General features: G+C 36.0%; 1 protein-coding gene across 1 annotated transcript in view; it reads left to right on the forward strand.

Moving 5' to 3' along the window:
* The first annotated feature begins 11,179 nt into the window (after positions 1 to 11,179).
* Positions 11,180 to 17,518, forward strand: part of LOC139731698 (uncharacterized) — a 171,250-nt gene continuing 164,911 nt past the window's right edge. The window contains exon 1 of the mRNA XM_071642584.1: positions 11,180 to 11,770. Coding sequence (XP_071498685.1) covers positions 11,709 to 11,770 — 62 coding nt within the window. The 5' untranslated portion in view covers positions 11,180 to 11,708. The remainder of the gene's footprint in view (positions 11,771 to 17,518) is intronic.

The following is a 17,518-nucleotide window of genomic DNA, read 5'->3' on the forward strand; positions in this document are numbered from 1 at the left end:
TAGATGTAAACTCCTCGGCCAAGAACTTGCCCTGTTGTTGTTGTTGTTGTTGTTGTCTCAAGACGTAGTGAGGAGTAAAGACGGAGCTCAGTCTGATTCCCAGACGGTTTGATTGTATTTATGAAAAGTATGCAAAATGTTAGTCTTGTGCCATTGTGTATTGTTGACTCGCATGAGAAGAAAAAAAATGCAAAATGTTTATTTCTTCTTCTGGCGACAATAATTCAAAAGGAATGATTCAAGGAAAACAATAGCATAATTGAAACAATTTATGTCAGTAGCCCCATACACGTGATGCTATCTTCATTAATTATATAGGTCATGAAAGCCCTTAGTACAATTCCTTTTGATATGCCCTGCTTGATCTGGTAAATAAATAGGTCTAGGCCTATACAGCATAACATCAACGTAAGTGACCACGAACATCAGGGACTCCGACTAAATAGACTTAGGCCTACAATTTCATGGAAATGATTCTTGTTAACAAACTATATATAAACAGTTGCATAGCACACAGTATTATAAGGAAAGGAAGATGACAGTATACTTATTGATGATTGCCATGCTCTATGTTCAATTAGGAAGCGATCGAAGAAAAAAATATGAATCACTAAAACAGTATTATTTCATCTTCAGAACTTATAAAGAAGAGGATCAAAGCTGATATACAAAATTCATTCTCGTAATGACTCTCAAGCTGAAAATGACAGTTCAGCATCAGGGAGAATAGGAAACGGGATACAAGTAAGATTTCTTTACTAGCAGAACATTACTGCTCACAATTGTAGTTTTGGTATGCATGGGCAGTATTGTACGTTTGCTCCATAGTGCTGAAACTGATTGTTATATTATAATCACGTGGTATAAAGACACGTTCAAAAGCTTCACCGTTCCGATGAACATGAATAGTGATGAATAACAAGTCGGAAATCATTTGAATGTTTTGTACAGCTGATATTGAGCTGAAAAGTTTGAGTCTAGATTTGAAAATACTGAAAATGGTCTGATGTTACAAATTTGGTCTGACGTGGAAGCAGATAGAATAGGCTATCTAATGATATAATATGATTTTTGACGAATCGTGAAATTGTGAAAAGAAGATGTTATGCACGCGTTGATATCAAATGCAAGACTATAGATAAGCTGGTACTTGAAAAAAAAACTCAAACATTTTAGTAGAGGAAGACAAGAGTAATAAAACCATGCACCAACAGATCCGGAACAGGGGGGATTCAGGGGGTCCTAAAGGACGAGCAACCCAGACCCCTCCGCAATCGTGTATGCAGGGTCGTCTTTAAAAAAAAAAAAAAAAAAAAGAACCAACAACAACGACAACGACGACAGAAATATTAAAGTGAAATCTTTTCTCCTAAAATCTCCAAGTGCAACAGATGGGTGTTTCTTATTTGTTTTCAAATGTTAACAAAAAAAAATCAAAATCCGTATTTATAAGGTTGCCCATAGCATCTCTCCCGCTTCGTCATTTGGCATATAGGGGTTATCCCCACAGATAGTTATTTGAGGTACAGTGCTGTATTAACAGTAACCTTATTTGGCATACATATTGTGTATTTAGTATTATGTGATTATCTTTTACAGCTGACAGTACGTCAAAGGTCATGAAATAATATTTCATAATAATAAATGGATTTTAATCAATCTAGAGTACCTTACATTCATATTGGATTGATTGCAAGAATATGTGTGCAGGGGAAGCGACAGAAGCGCAGATGCTTGTGGGGGTATAAATCTTAGGAATCTACAGTATCAGTAATATAGATTGTAGTTTAGCATACAATGGTACTCGGCAGAGTGTAGTAGAGATATAGCATAGTGCACTTTATAGTGTTGTGTAGTGTATAGTGTAACTAGATGGTATAAAATGCATGTAAACAGGCCTACAGTCGTTTTACAGTGTGATTTTACTCTAAAGTATAGGGCCTATATAATCATGATAATAGTTTATACAGCTGGATCAAACTGATCGACAGATATATGCCTATAGTACTGAAAGTAATCACCCTCCAAGAAGTTAGATCCTACCTCAGCACCTATTGCGATGTATCGCGACTGTATAAGTTTTCAATTATTGTTTTCTCTGTACATATTTACATGCATCATTTCTGTCACTGAAGAAAGCGAGATATACGTTTATATATAATTTTCATTGTGGAAAACATAAATAAATTTGAACTTGAACTTGAACTTAATACGTTTCGTAAAGCTGTTGTTGTTGGTAAAGTTTAGCTGATTTCAGAGTCATAGGTTTTGCTTGTTTGTTTTTATTTTGTGTAGTCTCTTACGAATGACTCATCGCATTCTATACAATCACAAGGCATTTCAAAGAAAAAAAATCAAGATCTCCGATACAACAAAATAACCCAATCACTGAAAAAAAAATGCAAACTCTATAGCGAAAGTGGTTGAAGCAACAGGCGGGGTTTATTTTGTGTAGTCTTTTACGAATGACTCATCGCATTCTATACAATCACAAGGCATTTCAAAGAGAAAATCAAGATCTCCGATAGAACGAAATAACCCAATTACTGGAAGAAAAAAAAAGGGCAAACTCCATAACGAAAGTGGCTGAAGCAACAGGCGGGTTTTCGATCCCTGATGAGTTTACCCGCCAAGTGGGTTTGTTATAAAATGCTCCTGAAAATTGCAACGGGCAAGCAGGCAATAAACAAGAAAGGATTTGAAAGTGCGCCCTCAGGCGAAGAAGCGACTGATGGGAGAAACATGGAGGTCATGGAAATGTCAGACACTATGTCTCTTTGTCGGCGGCTGTCTTTGTATACTATAGACCAGTATAATGCCATTGTGTGCAGGAACCTGTTTCTGATCCAAATTATGATAAGCAAGTACGCAAGAACTACAGATGAAGTAATAAAGCAAGCTAACCAAAAGCATCAATATTCTCCTCTTGGTGTTTTTGTTTCCGTTACTAACAACCCATGAAATTATGACCTTTCTCCCACTGCTTCGCTTATTTGAATATTCAAACAGTTCGTCCGTTATTTGCTCCTTGACTTTTCCTGTGAAAGAAGGAGGACTATACATGTATTCATTTCATCAGAGTGCTACACGAAAAATGCCTCTTTATTGATGAATGACCGTAATTGCTAACTGTCTTGGAGGAGTCTGCGCCTTTGAATGTTTCTATAACAGATATATGGCACGATAAAAATGCTGTGGATCATCATCATCATCATCACGCTCTTATTATGTAACCGTTATAACTTTGTTCGAAATCGCAGAAACCCTTTACAGCTTTAACAAAGCATTCAGTTTTAATGATGTTATTTAATTTTGTAATGTTTATCATCTTTATAGTTAACCAAATTGTTTAATCACAGCATAATATCATTTACATGTATTAAGTTAACTTTACACACACACACACACACACACACACAATCATGCAGAGAGAGAGAGAGAGTAATATGCATTACATTTACATATTTTGTAACAGAACAGTATTCATTTGTTAATTTTAAAGGAGCACAGTTTCTGAACAATTAGGCTTTAGTGGCGCCTCTTTTGGATGTTCATTTCTCACGCAACTGAATTGCTGCTCCCTCCCTTTCGTGACAAGAGGAGACGAAAAAGAATGATTCATCAAAGCTTTACAGCGACTGCCGCATAATGTAGGACAGACAGAAACAAACAACAGATTTAAAATCTCCTTATTCACCTAGTTTATACAACACTTTGACGTTAATTCCATGAGACATGCAATAGGGATGAACATGAGGAAAACACGTAGGTTTAGAGAGACGGATAAGAGAAGCCTGCAGACCTGTTACAGTTGACCTTGTGCTACTACTAACTTATTATTTTTGTATGTATATATATCTATATATATCATGAAAAGATACGTATTTATCTACACACGGACATAATATTCATAAACACATGTTATATTATGTTATGATACGATATGATAATTATGTATGATATGCATGTCAGAAAACATCACTTTACAAGAATGTCGTCACAAAACCAACACGCGATTTCTCAAGTATATCAATAATTGTAAACTGATGTCACTGATTCAAGACTTTAGATGTTAAACATACTTACTTATCATTAATTCAAGTGATTTTTATTTCCACATAAAGTAAAACAAAGCAATATACATAGCGCTTACATGAGTACATAATATTTCAAGGAACTTTGAATCACATAAGTTTCAGTAAAATATGAATAGAATTGTAATTATACCAACTTTGTTTTCAGATAAGATAGACAAGTAAGCAATACGTTTTATTTCGTAACATTACTCTACATAGAAAAAAGAATTCACAAGAGAAGCATGGCTTGCAAGTTTTTGTGAATAACTCTAGAAGGTGAGGGCATCTCAAGATCCGTCAGGGACTAGATGTATGACAATTTTGATATCATGACGTCAGGACAAACAAACAGAAAGAAATGACTATGACAATTGAGGACAAATAAGAGAACAGGGACCTAACAGGCAGGAAAGCAAACTAAAAAGAAAAAGGCAATACAAAGAAAGGAAGAGAAATAAAAAAAGTGGTCTACAATTCGATTTTCAGGAAACATACATAGTCGCATTGAAATGATGTTTAACATGAGAGAAGGAAAATGGGAGATGAGTGACATTTTGACCAAACTCGCAAACACACATACTCACACACACACACACACACACACACACACACACACACACACACACACACACACACACACACACACACACACATACACGCATTCGGAACTTCCAGCTAGGTGGAACAGGTTTCACAGAACCAATTCTGTCCAGCATACCTATATGGATGTATAATCTCAATTGTTGGCGATTTGGAATAAACAACTTTATTGGAAAATCAAATTTGTCATCTGAAGTTTAGAACATAAATTTCAATTTCAATTTCGCTATTTTCCTAAAAAACGCCTTTTTTTCTGTAATTCAATATTTACAAATGAAAATACGGCAATACAAAGATATTTTAGTGAAATAATATTTTTGTTACAAGAATACCACTTTATTCAAAAGAGATGAAAATCCTATATAAATGATAAAATGCACAATTTATAATCACGAAAGAACAAATAAATGAACAAACTATAATATTTTATCGAACCAGGTGACTTACTAAAAGTAGCCTACTTTAGTCATTCCCTGCCTGTCTATTTTAGCAAACGCTTTCGCTGATGTATAACATACAATTTACATACCAAGTTGTTTTGAGGTTTCTTCTTAAATCATCTAATTTGCGTGGTATTCATACAAAATGAAATTTTCTCGACCATTTTTTTTATCATAGTCTGTTTATTATCTTCAATTTACATTTTCTCTCAGCATACAGCATGATCTTCAAAAATTAATGTTTCCAGATCTTCATTTTATGTTAATTTCCATTATTTGTGATGATCTTCATATTTATAATCATTGTGTGATCCACGTTATTCTAAAATTGATACTCGTCCATTTATGGGTTGGCGCTATAATACGATCAGGGATAAAATCATTTTGTAAATTCAGATTACAAAAATAATGTGATGATCTTAATGGAAAGATTGATATTCTATTGAAGATCACATAAAACGTTAAAGGACAAGTCCACCTTCATATACATAAGGATTGAGAGAATGCAGCAATATTAGTGGAACACATCAGTGAAAGTTTGAGGAAAGTTGGACAATCTGTTCATACGAATATTTTAAGTATCTGCGCAGTCACTGCTGGAAGAGAAGACTACTGCAGTGTATGATGTCACATGCGTACAACTATATAAGGAAAATAAAAAGAGAATTTCACAAAACTTTACTTTTTGAATAAAGTGCACATTTCTTCGACTTGCTACTGACGTATGTTAAGGGTAATATTATTCCCCCTGCCTTCTGAAAGAGAGAAGTCGAGTGTTCTTTTGTTATACGAGAAAAATGGAAATAGTATGTTGAATTTTCTTTATTCTTTCTTTATATCGTTGTACTCATGTGACATCACAAGCTATAGTAGTCTTTTCATCCAGCGTGATACTGAGCAGAAACTTCAAAAATTCATAACTTTTTAACGGATTGTCCGATTTTGCTCAAACTCTCACTGATGTGTGTAATATTGCTGCATTCACTCAGCCTACATGTCTATGAAGGTGAACTTGTCCTTTAAGCAATAGAAAGATATACAGATGACAAATAGCATGATCACGATGGTGAAGCAATTAGACCAATGATCATAATCTCTAAAATTTAAACGGACCATTCAAGAATCACTTGCACTTGTTCACAGTAAAAACTTTAATATTTGTATTCAATACGTACGAAATTGAAAACTCAATTGTTGATATTGATCGCTCACAAACGAGATTGAAACGTGTTTTGAAGCGCTTACCCGCCCGTCGCACTAATTTGAATAGACGGATTTGAAAATTCATGCCCAAACACAGTACGAATTTGAATTTTGCAACCATTTGCATGGGTGGTAGGCCCTATTTGACCAAAGTCACTCTACCTGAATAAAAAGATAAAATGACTGATGATTAATTGTACGAAATGCACTATAGAGAAACACCCTTTTCGACATTTGAAATAGAAGAAGCAAGTAGGCCTAAATTATAATTTCTGTTTATATGCAGTATTATAGAACAATTCTTGAGGACTATAAATCGCTTGTATCATTTCAAAAAGTGTTATCATACAAACGTATCTTGCTCTATCAAATCCTCCGCCTCACGACCCTTTTTAAATTTATATGTCCGCCATATTCAAGTGGTTAACTGATTTATTCTCTCTTTGCAAGTTGCATACAAAATACAATCTTCGTGAGAAAGTCAGAGAATGTTAAGCAGAGGGGTGAAGGATGAGGTTTGAGTTTTAATTTGTCTCCCTCTATACAAATGGTATTTGTAAGATCGCAACTGCTGATCTGTAATTTAACAAACATGTCAGAAAAAAAGAACCACGGGACTCGAACCTATCATTTTAGTGCATACTGTTTTCCGGGCAGGAACACTACCACCAGGCTATCCCTAAGGTTGCCAGCAGTGACAGGATGGACTTGGAACATGTTTGTTGAATTTCAGATAACCAGTTACAATCTCACAAGAATTTGAATGACTTGAATGACCTTTGTCAATATGTATTGGTTATTTAAGACATAGCTTACGCAAAAAAAAAAAAAAAAAAAAATCCCATGATAGGCGAATAGAAGATCCAGGGCTCTGCTCTGAACATGCTGCGAGTAATGATGAAAAAGGAGCAGACTGTACGAGCTCGAAACAGACGAGAAGTGCGCGCGTAAATCCGACCAGCCCTTAAAGCTCGCGCAGCGGCTGATCTTGGGCTGGTTCCATTTTCGCCCGAAGGGTGTGTTCTTCAAGGACAGGGTTAATAAGTGCGCTTTTCTTTTCCAAAATTCGATTAGACTGGTGTCCTTGGGGACGCGGCCAAGCGGCAGACAACAGGAACAAGTGTCGGGAAGCATATGCTCGCAAAGGAGCAAATGTCAAACCAATGGAGATGGGGGGGGGGGGTCGTTTTCGTTGCTTGATGTATAGGATGAGGATGCTGAGGTGGGGTGGAACGCATTAATTACAAAACAAAAAGGATACAGCTCGTATAGGGCGGAAATTATAGACAGTAATGGAGGAGAGACGAGATCTATAGAAGTGTATGAAGGGAAAGGGGATACGCAGACTATACAAGGCAGAAGGAAAGCACCAACGTAAAGGCTTATAGGTCCTAAATAAGCGTATCTATACTATAAGTGGACTGAGAATTTAGTAATCATAATAATATTCATATTTCTTTAGCATTCATTCTCATTTCAACTTTCATAGATCGACCACTATGTTTTATAATTATGTTTGCAATATTCTACGTATGTCTCCTAGCTGTATATCATGTATAGGCCCTATTTCATTTTGTAATACATGTACTATGCCTCCTAGCTGGATATCATGTATTATCTAATTTTGTTATATTTGGTGTATTTTTTTCATTGATTAATATGAAATTAAATTGGAAATGGAAATGGAAATGGAAATATGAAGAGGAAAATGTTAAAGAAATATGATATTGAGCATAATGACTGATCCCGCAATATTTATGGTTAATGCGGAGATAGAGAATAGCATCAAATCTAATAGACACAGGACAACATTATCATTACCATAGAGCCTACCTGGACTGATTATTAAAGTATATAGGTAGGCTGTGCTTGCATTTTATAATGTTTTTCCTCCTTTAATGGAATCCTTATATCTGCAGATTGATCTTACCTATATATTAAACGTATAGTGCGGCCAAACATTTTATAACATGGTATATGATTATTGACAATGTGCTATATTTTATGTTACTTCATATTCATGGTATAGTGCACTATACATAATTATGACGTCATAATTATGGTTTAGTCATCGATAGCGTGTGTTACGCAAGTGCTATCGGCACTGGCTTCACAAGACCGCTGTGTATAATCACGTTTATAATGTTATACTGCGAGCGGTGATTATACACTGACAAACAACAAAACTGTTATAGAGGAGCTTTTACATAAATGAATACGATTTACAATCTTTCTTTTTAAAGATGTATTTTAAGAGAATATAAAACAAATATGTCATGCACTATTTCGAGTCTCTCGCAAGATGATGGACTCCTCGATGACAGAAATGTCACTTCTTTCTTGGTATTAGGGTATATATAATTACATTTGTTTTCTATAGACATGCACAAACATACAGAGAGAGGGAGAGAGAGAGAGAGACTTACTGTAGACAAGTCATTATCCCCTATCATAGCACATGCACAAAAACTTTAATCAAAACATTCATAAACACATATATGCCTCTGTTGTACAGCACGATTCATAATTATCATTCATTATTTTTTTTCTGGTATAGGTATTATAGAAAGAGAGGGGGAGAAAGTGAAGTGAAGAAAGAAAATTTATATAACGAAGGAAAAGCAATACAATACATTGACTACAGAGTAGAGTCGAAAAGATTAAGAAAATAAACTCGTCCTTGCCATTCTCTCTTGTTTCTTCCCCCTCTATCCCTTCCATCTGACTAGAAACCAATTCCATGTTTCTTCCCCAGAGTTTTTGACCAGCGTCACCTATTCATTGGAGTGAAAAACAGAAGAGACGTACCCAACGGGGGCAAGTCGATACACTGCCGGCATCCAGTACTAATATGAAGGCGCTCCGATGGATTTAATTGTCGTCGTTTTTGACCGCAAAACGTGTTGATTTGCAACTCTGTGGTCGAATTACCCATTCAGGAGCGCACGCTTCGATTGTTGAGATGTCGGCTAAGACACCACTAAACGCGTCGCTCGTCGAAGATTATGATAATGGAAGATTGCTACACTGCTTCGGCGGAACTATCGCGACCGAAAAAAAGGCTGCCTGAACCATCTCAGGGGGTGCAAATTAAAGATCTAACAGAGAAGGAGTCTGTATTGATAAGCTTATTTATTTACTCGTCCTTGCCATTCTCACAAGACTTTTCCCCCTATATCCCTCTCCTGTGATTAGAAACCATGCATTTCCATGTTTATTTTTCCGAGTTTTTGACCAGCTTTTTGTCAGCCAATTTATAATTGCGCTCTGCCATGGATACTTATACGTGTACGGTATATCATGCAGATACCACGTGTTAAAACTAAGGCTGGTGATCGTAGTTTCTCATTTTATGGGACAAAAGTATGGAATACCTTGGGAAAGGAACTTCACTTATCACCCTCTGTTTTGATATTAAAAAAGAATTTGAAAAGTTCTTATTTTCCCTTCGACTTTGAATTTGAATGTAAAGCGCATCGATTAATAATTGATTGGAAATGCCATAGAAAAGACATTGTTATATAATCATTATTATTATTATTACTTCTACTGCTACTACTTCTATTACTACTACCACTACTGCTACTACTACTATATACTACTACTACGGCTAAATGTGCGTTTACTTTCACTTCATGTATATTTCCTTCACTCTAAAAAAAATCCGGGTCAGAACTGACCCGGAACCGGGTCCGTTGGGGTCACACCCCGTTCCGAGTAAAAAATGACTTGGAATTTGGTCATGAAGACCCGGAATGGGGTCACCCTAACCCAATTCATGACTCTGGATGGGGTCATATCTTACCCTATCCCTTGTCATTTCTGAACCGGAACGGGTGTGACCCCAACGGACCCGGCCTTTCCGGGTCAGTTCTGACCCGGATGTTTTAAGAGCGTTCGAATTTCATCTTAATCGATCCTTTCTCTCATCTTTTACTCGTCCAGTGTCCTTCCCTCCTTATAACATAACTTTGTGCGCCGTTTCCCTAGAGGACATTACTTAGACTTTTCATCTGTTGCAATGTAATTATCAGAATAGATTATCATAATAACGATAGTAGCGATCGTATACAAAATCATAGTAGGATCTATGGGTATAATTTTGTTGTTATTGTTATCATTATCCGTAATTACTGTCATTATCATAAATGCATGTATAATTGTTGTGATTATCATCACCGTTATCAATAAGTGACATTGGTGTTGTAATAAGAATTAACTGCTCTACATACATCCACATGCACAGAAGTAATAGCCGCAAAGGCTAGGGCATATACAGCAGGTGACGGGGACCCCAAAGAACTACACTTTTAATGCCATCGCTCAGCATAAACACGGTAATACCGCTGCAACCTCTCTGCCCGATAATCTCGCTGTGATGAATGTCAGTGGAAAGAGTGACGTGATTAACGGAGTCAAAGGTGAGATAATATGTGATGAATACTGAATTATGGATGAGAATCACGAATATGAATATCATGAAGAGTATCTGTACTAAAAACGAACGTTTCGTTGAGATTTGTGATTTTGATATAAGTGGTGTCTTGTTTTATTTGTTGAACGTTTCGTTGAGATTTGTGATTTTGATATAAGTGGTGTCTTGTTTTATTTGTCTGTTTTTTCTTTTGTTTGCTTTCAAGACGGTATAAATGCAGGACGAGTGCAGTAGTTCACTATCGGTCGAAGATGTGAATCCTCCGTTGTAAAATGAATGCTGCCATCTTGTGACGAGGGCCTTGCAAGTTGGCTGCTTGCCCAGCTTACATCATGCAGTAAGATGTCAACAGAAAATTCCCCGATCAGCAGCAAGATTATTTTTCCTCGCAAGGCAAATGTTCCGCCGTGTACAAATGCTATTACACGTTCGGAGTTGAAGTGATGATGTAGTGTAGAGAGAAGTGGCGCTTATGTACCAAACCTCACTGGATCATCTTCCCGGCACCTCCGCGTGTTCGACTTGCCTTGCTCCGCCCGCGGCGCGGCTTTCGTGCTTTCCCAGTCAGGATATAGAACTCTTCTAGGCCCTACTGCGATTTAATGCTAAGAGTAAGAGTGAAAACCAGCGGTGGTTACAAACCGCGAGAGTTTTCACAGATTTGCGTGGTATTAGGAATACACCGACGACAAATAACTAATATTTTACTGCAAGTTAACTTCAGCGTTCCAGCCGAGCAGTTGTGGATGAATTGTAACGTTAGTCATGGTCGGATCATATGCCGTGATTGAAAGCTGAGAAGTCGTACGCGAAACTAGTGCAGCTCAACGTACGGGAAGACAAAAGTGTTTGCAGTTGAGTTACATTCAACAGAGTTGCTACAAGCTTGCGTTATGGATTAACTATCATCGGATCAATTTTTTTCGTAACGTGTTTCGTTAACCCTTCATCGATATGATGGATTCTCTAGGATCTAAACTTTATGCTGGCAAGAGGCGACGTCGTCCTGCTAAACGGTAAGTATGATTTAGGGTTGATGCCGTACATATTCTGTGCAGTGGCAGCAGACGGAAGCTGAAAGCGTTGACAGAGCAGAGCGGATCGTTGTCCTTTGGAGTACGGGCAATCGCCCGGGGCGGGAGTTGTGATTTGGCGACAATTCCAAGCTCCACCCGAACTCGTTCTGCAAATTCTGTTGGAATGAAAAGATGTCTACGCCGCATGCGTTAACCAGTTCCATAACTGCCCAAAGACACATTTTTGTATAATCACAGGTTATTTTTTACCTGCGACACACCAGTAATTATTTTAGACATGAAATTGTTGATATGATTATGAAAAACATGCTTCATTTCCTGCATGGAGATGTAGCAGGCAGGTTGTACACAACTTTCCCGATCATATCATCATACATTCAAATCTGAAAATAACTCAAACAAGTCACATCACACACATTAATGGAGCATATGCCACATTAAAAACAATGTGCTGCACTGCTCTTTATTCATAATTATTGACACAATTTGTCTCTTTAGTATTCTTGATGCCCATACCCTGATGGGCTCTACATTAAGTACATGTAATTTCCATTTTTCCATTTTCCATTTTGCTATTTTCCATTTTTGTATTCTGGATTTCCATCATGTCATGTCTAAATGTGACACCTTGTGCAATCAAGATACATTGGTTAGATGATAGCTGCACTGGCATATGGATAACTTCTGTGATTTCTTTGAGTAAGGTAACATTTTCTTCCTTCTTTTCTTTTTTTCCCACTAAAAGTAAAGGCAGTTGGTGAGTAAAATGTGATCATTTCAAGAATGATAATGTGAGTTTGATTTGCTTCATTTGCCAAATAACTGACCGCCACTTCTCACTAAGGTGGTTGCCTGTGTTTAAACCTTTGAATTAAACAAGAACAAGAAGTTGGCACATGCTGATATTATATCCTTTTTTTTCAACTTTTAGAGGCAAAAGTAATCTACCCATCTCACAAGATTGGTTTATATGTTGCTATTTCACTTCATAGTTAGAGTTTTGCTTAGAGACATATTCATGATTCACATTTTTTGAAAACTGAAATGAAGTCAACTAGTCATCAAATTATGATAATTAGTCAAGAGATTTTATAGATGGACAACTCTGATTTTGTTGTTGTTTTGTTTCCTGAATGCTTTCTGAAGTAACAATTTCCTTTTCAGATAATTTAAGGCATCATTTACCATTTGCAGATGAAAATAAAAACCAGTTATAGTGCTTTAAAATTGTTCTAAAATGTGTGTTATTAGGGATAGAAACAGCCAGTGTAAAAATTCTGATTAGGATTTAATCAGTATAGGTATTGTTAAATATGCAAAATGTGAACAATAGTTATAATAAAATAGTTTCTAAAATAAATCATCTACAGTTATGGTTTATTGAGAAAAATTGTGATATCTCCATATTATATTTTAGGCTTCATTGAAAAATCTTTATATGGTAGGATGTTTTGTGATACAACAGACCTACACATTATTTATGCATCAAATGTTATAAGTTGAACATTTTTAAAATCACTGCTCCCAATGGTAAATAGTATCTTTAATTCAAATGCTAGTTAAAATGTTTAATTTGATACCAACACAGCAACTTGTGAATGGATGTATCATTGATTTTTCTAATCTCTTAATTAAAAAAAAGGTAAAAAAGGTTGTTGCTTTGGAGATGGCAACAATCAGTATTCATGATGGTAAATCATATGATTAAATTTACAATGAATACAATTGTATATATATATATATATATATATATATATATTATATATATATGTATATATATATATATATTATATCGTATATATATATAATATATATATGAAGATATGATTTTCATGGCATTCATACATACATACATGTACATGCCTTGCAGGACACATTATCTCAAGTTTTCCAAAAAAAAAAATAATCAAGTTGGACTGATTTTTTAATCATGGTTATCACAGGCTATCACAATATCTCTTAGCAACATATATATATATATTTTTTTTTTGTGTGTGTGTGTGAACACACCCACAAGAGTAAATATTTTTGCATCGAAGTGTACAAAACTGATTTTCAAAAACTATTACATGTAGGTTCAGATTTATTTGAACCTGGCCTTTTGTACCGTCAGGGTGCAGTAAAAGATACTTCTCCCATAGCCAAAGACCTTGTCACATTGTTTTAACAGGCAGATAGTTCTGTTCTTTTTAATTGCCTGACCGGGAGTTCCAGGGGGCATTTCATGAAGCATTTTGTCCAGCAAATTTGTCTGACAAATTTGCTCTTGGCCAATCAGATGTAAGTATTTCAGTAGCTTATAAGAGTTCATCAGAAAGAATATTTGACAAAACTCTTCATGTAATGCCCCCCCCCCCCCCCCGTCCTTGGCAAGCCAGCAAGTAGGCACGTAGTGCCATGTGCACTGTATTTTGTTGATATGAAATGTTTTCTGATTTTTTGTAAGGTAGAAATCCGTGCCAGTAGTATTAGATCGCTGCTAAGGAGGAAAAACCTATTCTTGGTGATATTTCCTGTTTTGTACAAGTGCTGGTTTCGGTTAATAGGAAACGGCGAGTTTATCATGTAAAACATCAGTGTGCAGGATGTTGAAGTTGCCCTCTAACTTAACATTACAATTTGATACTTGCCGGCATCAACCTTGCTACAATGCTTGAGAAATGATTCATGTGGTTTTTCTTTTTCATTTAAAGAGCACTTAAAATGTGAAGGCATACACTGTACCAGGATCAATATACCACATGCTAGATGGTGTGCCCTGGATTACGTACAAAGTGTGACGTTCGTGTACATTTGCAATGATTAAAAATGCTTGTGTATATTAAAGGGTGTGTACAGTTCTGGTCGAAGTGAAGATTTAGCTTTTAACATTTTGGGAGATATTCAGAAACCACTCTATGAGATGTCAAAGAGCATGCAATTCTAAGGGGTATCAAAAGTTTATTCGATGAAAATCGGTTTTGAAATGGCTGAGATATCCAAAAAACAAGGTGAAACAAAGAGATCCTAATAAAGTTGTGGTATGTCGCCTTTTATTATTATCACTTTCTGGGATATCTCAGCCATTTGAAAACCAATTTTCGTCAAATAAACGTTGAATCCTTCTTAGAATTACATGCTCTTTCATATTTCATAAGAGGCTTTTCATTATCTTACTTCGGAATGTTCAAAACATGAATACCTACTTCAACCAGTACTGCACAGTCCCTTTAATGTTAAGAGAATGAACTTATTCAGTGCCCTTAGTATAAAAAAAAAAAGAAGAATATTATATGAAGAAAAGTCACTAAACATTGAGCAGACTTTGATTAACTTGAACTTTGTAAATTTAGTTTTATGCTGGTCATTAAATGTGTGGTGAAAACCTTGAGGCTTCTAAATTTTTATGTCAGTAGTACACTTTTAATGTCTTCCACAGTTTGAAGTAAAGATGTTCAGTATGCTTTATGAAACTAGATCACTTGTAAATGCTGGAGGCACCCCTCCTCCTCCACCCCCCCCCCCCCCCCCCCCCCGAGACAGAGAGAGAGAGGTGCATGATATTTTGTAGCAGGCTACATCATGCTGAATTTCATCAAAAGGTACAGCAATTTTATTTTACGACCATCTAAACATTGATGCATTTCCATGATCAGTAATCTATCAAATGTTGTAGGCCTGAAGCGTGAACAATTACAATGCACCACGGTACTACATAACGATTTATTTATAAATCAGTAAGGAGAACAGAAGCTAATTAGAAGTGCCTTTGAATTTCAGAATTGAATGATGGTAAAAGCTGAAGGCCCATCAAACCAATTATGCAGTTTGTACATGATAGTACCATCATGTATTTGTGCCTCCATTACTTCAGTTTTCAAGTAAAGTCTTTACTGCTCTACCACTGTTTGTTTTCCATTTTTAGAACTTTGAAACACTTCACTGACTTTGAACAATTCGTTTGATACAATTCAAAGTGCATGGAATGTGATCATAAATGCTGTATTTATGAGGAAGCAAGTTTATGTCACACACACTATGTGCACACACACACACAGTACAATATTCAGACAGAAATGACCCATCAAGCTCTCACACATACTGTCTTGTTTCAAGATGATCCCTGCTTTTCATCAGCTGGCTACGGGCAGTAATTAGCCTTGACAAATTCCATAAAAACAACAAAGGCTATTATTGTTCTAGAGTTCAATGGCTTTGGAAAATGCCTCTGGAATGCAAACAACAAAGGTTAGTGAGAGAAAGATAGAAAGAGAGGATATGGAGAGGGATATATTACGTACGATATGTGTGTACTATGATATGAGAGAGAAACAGACAAACATATATTAGATAGATATAGATGAAGAAAATATAAAAAGGGAGAGAGAAAAGAGAGAATGAAACTGTTTTGCTACTCCCTCACTACTATGTAATTTCTTAACTGCTGCTTAGACCCGACATAGTGACCGCACTGATGAAATTAACAACAACAAGAATTGCCCCCAAAAAAAGTTTGTCAACAGATTTCACCAATGAAAAGTTAATATTAATAGAGATAGTAAAAGAGAGAGAGATTGAAAAGAAAGAGAGCGTGGGAGAAAGAAAAGAGAATATGAACTATTTGTGTATTTTTGTATTCTTTTCATACAAAATGATGATAGCAGTTATTTATATTGTGTTAGCCCTTTTTCCCGAGCCAGCAAACAGGTCGACTTTTTGAATTATATCGAACAATATAGTATTTAAGGTTTGATTTCAATAGGGCACCCCTTAGAAAGTACACTGTAAGCCTTTGAACCACATTGTTGAAACCACTCGCTGTGTGGCATGTTTGCTACGAACCAAGAACTGCACTTTCTACAGCAATATGACAGGCATTCAGCATTGTAAGAAATGATTGAGTTGATCATGCTTGCAAAACATAAAATTATAGATGAGAAAGTGGAAATATGATGAGAGGATTCTGTGCTCATGGTCACTAAATTGTACATGTATGTCCTAGGACAATATATGACTCACAATGCTCTTCCTATCCCAGGTGTTAAAATAGGTACTCAGTTAATGGTGGTTGCAGTGGTACCTCAAGGCTATCAGAAATATAATGTTTCTGTAGAGCAGTTTTTTCCTGTGTAAATTCTCATCGGAGGCACTTTCATCACTGTTCTACATCTTCATATGATAGTAGTAGTACTATTTGTGTGAGCATTAAAACTGTTTGATATTATTATAATCTATGTGTTATCCTTGCCGTGAAAGCTCTAGATTCCAAAGAAATATGAACAATAATTTCTGCATATCGTCTGTTGAGAATGAGAAGGGCTTTAAGTTGTCTTGAACACTATGGGTTTTGTGGCAACTTAACGCCCTTATTATTCTCAACCGACGATATGTTATTTACAATTTTTTCTTGAACTACATATTTTTATTTTATCTGCCTGCACCTATAACAGTATCAAATTGCTGTTTAATATATTCTTGCCTAATGTCCCCATGTATGATTTTTTTTTGGGGTGTTGTTGCCTGGTTATTCTGAATTTATGAAATATAATGAAATGTATCAATAGATGCCATGGTTATTTCAAAGCTGTCTTCAGTATGCCAAAAATTATAAATATTTGACTATGTTAATGAAGTCTCACAAAATTTGATTTATGACTTTAAGAAGTATTACAATCATGGATCTATCTCTGTAATATGACCAGGTCCAGGTGCTCAGGGGTCAAGGGTCAAAGATCTACAACACATCTG

Source organism: Diadema antillarum, unplaced genomic scaffold (genome assembly GCF_040938485.1).
Source record: "Diadema antillarum isolate AM-2024a unplaced genomic scaffold, OU_Dant_1.0 scf00000022, whole genome shotgun sequence".
Taxonomy (NCBI): domain Eukaryota; kingdom Metazoa; phylum Echinodermata; class Echinoidea; order Diadematoida; family Diadematidae; genus Diadema; species Diadema antillarum.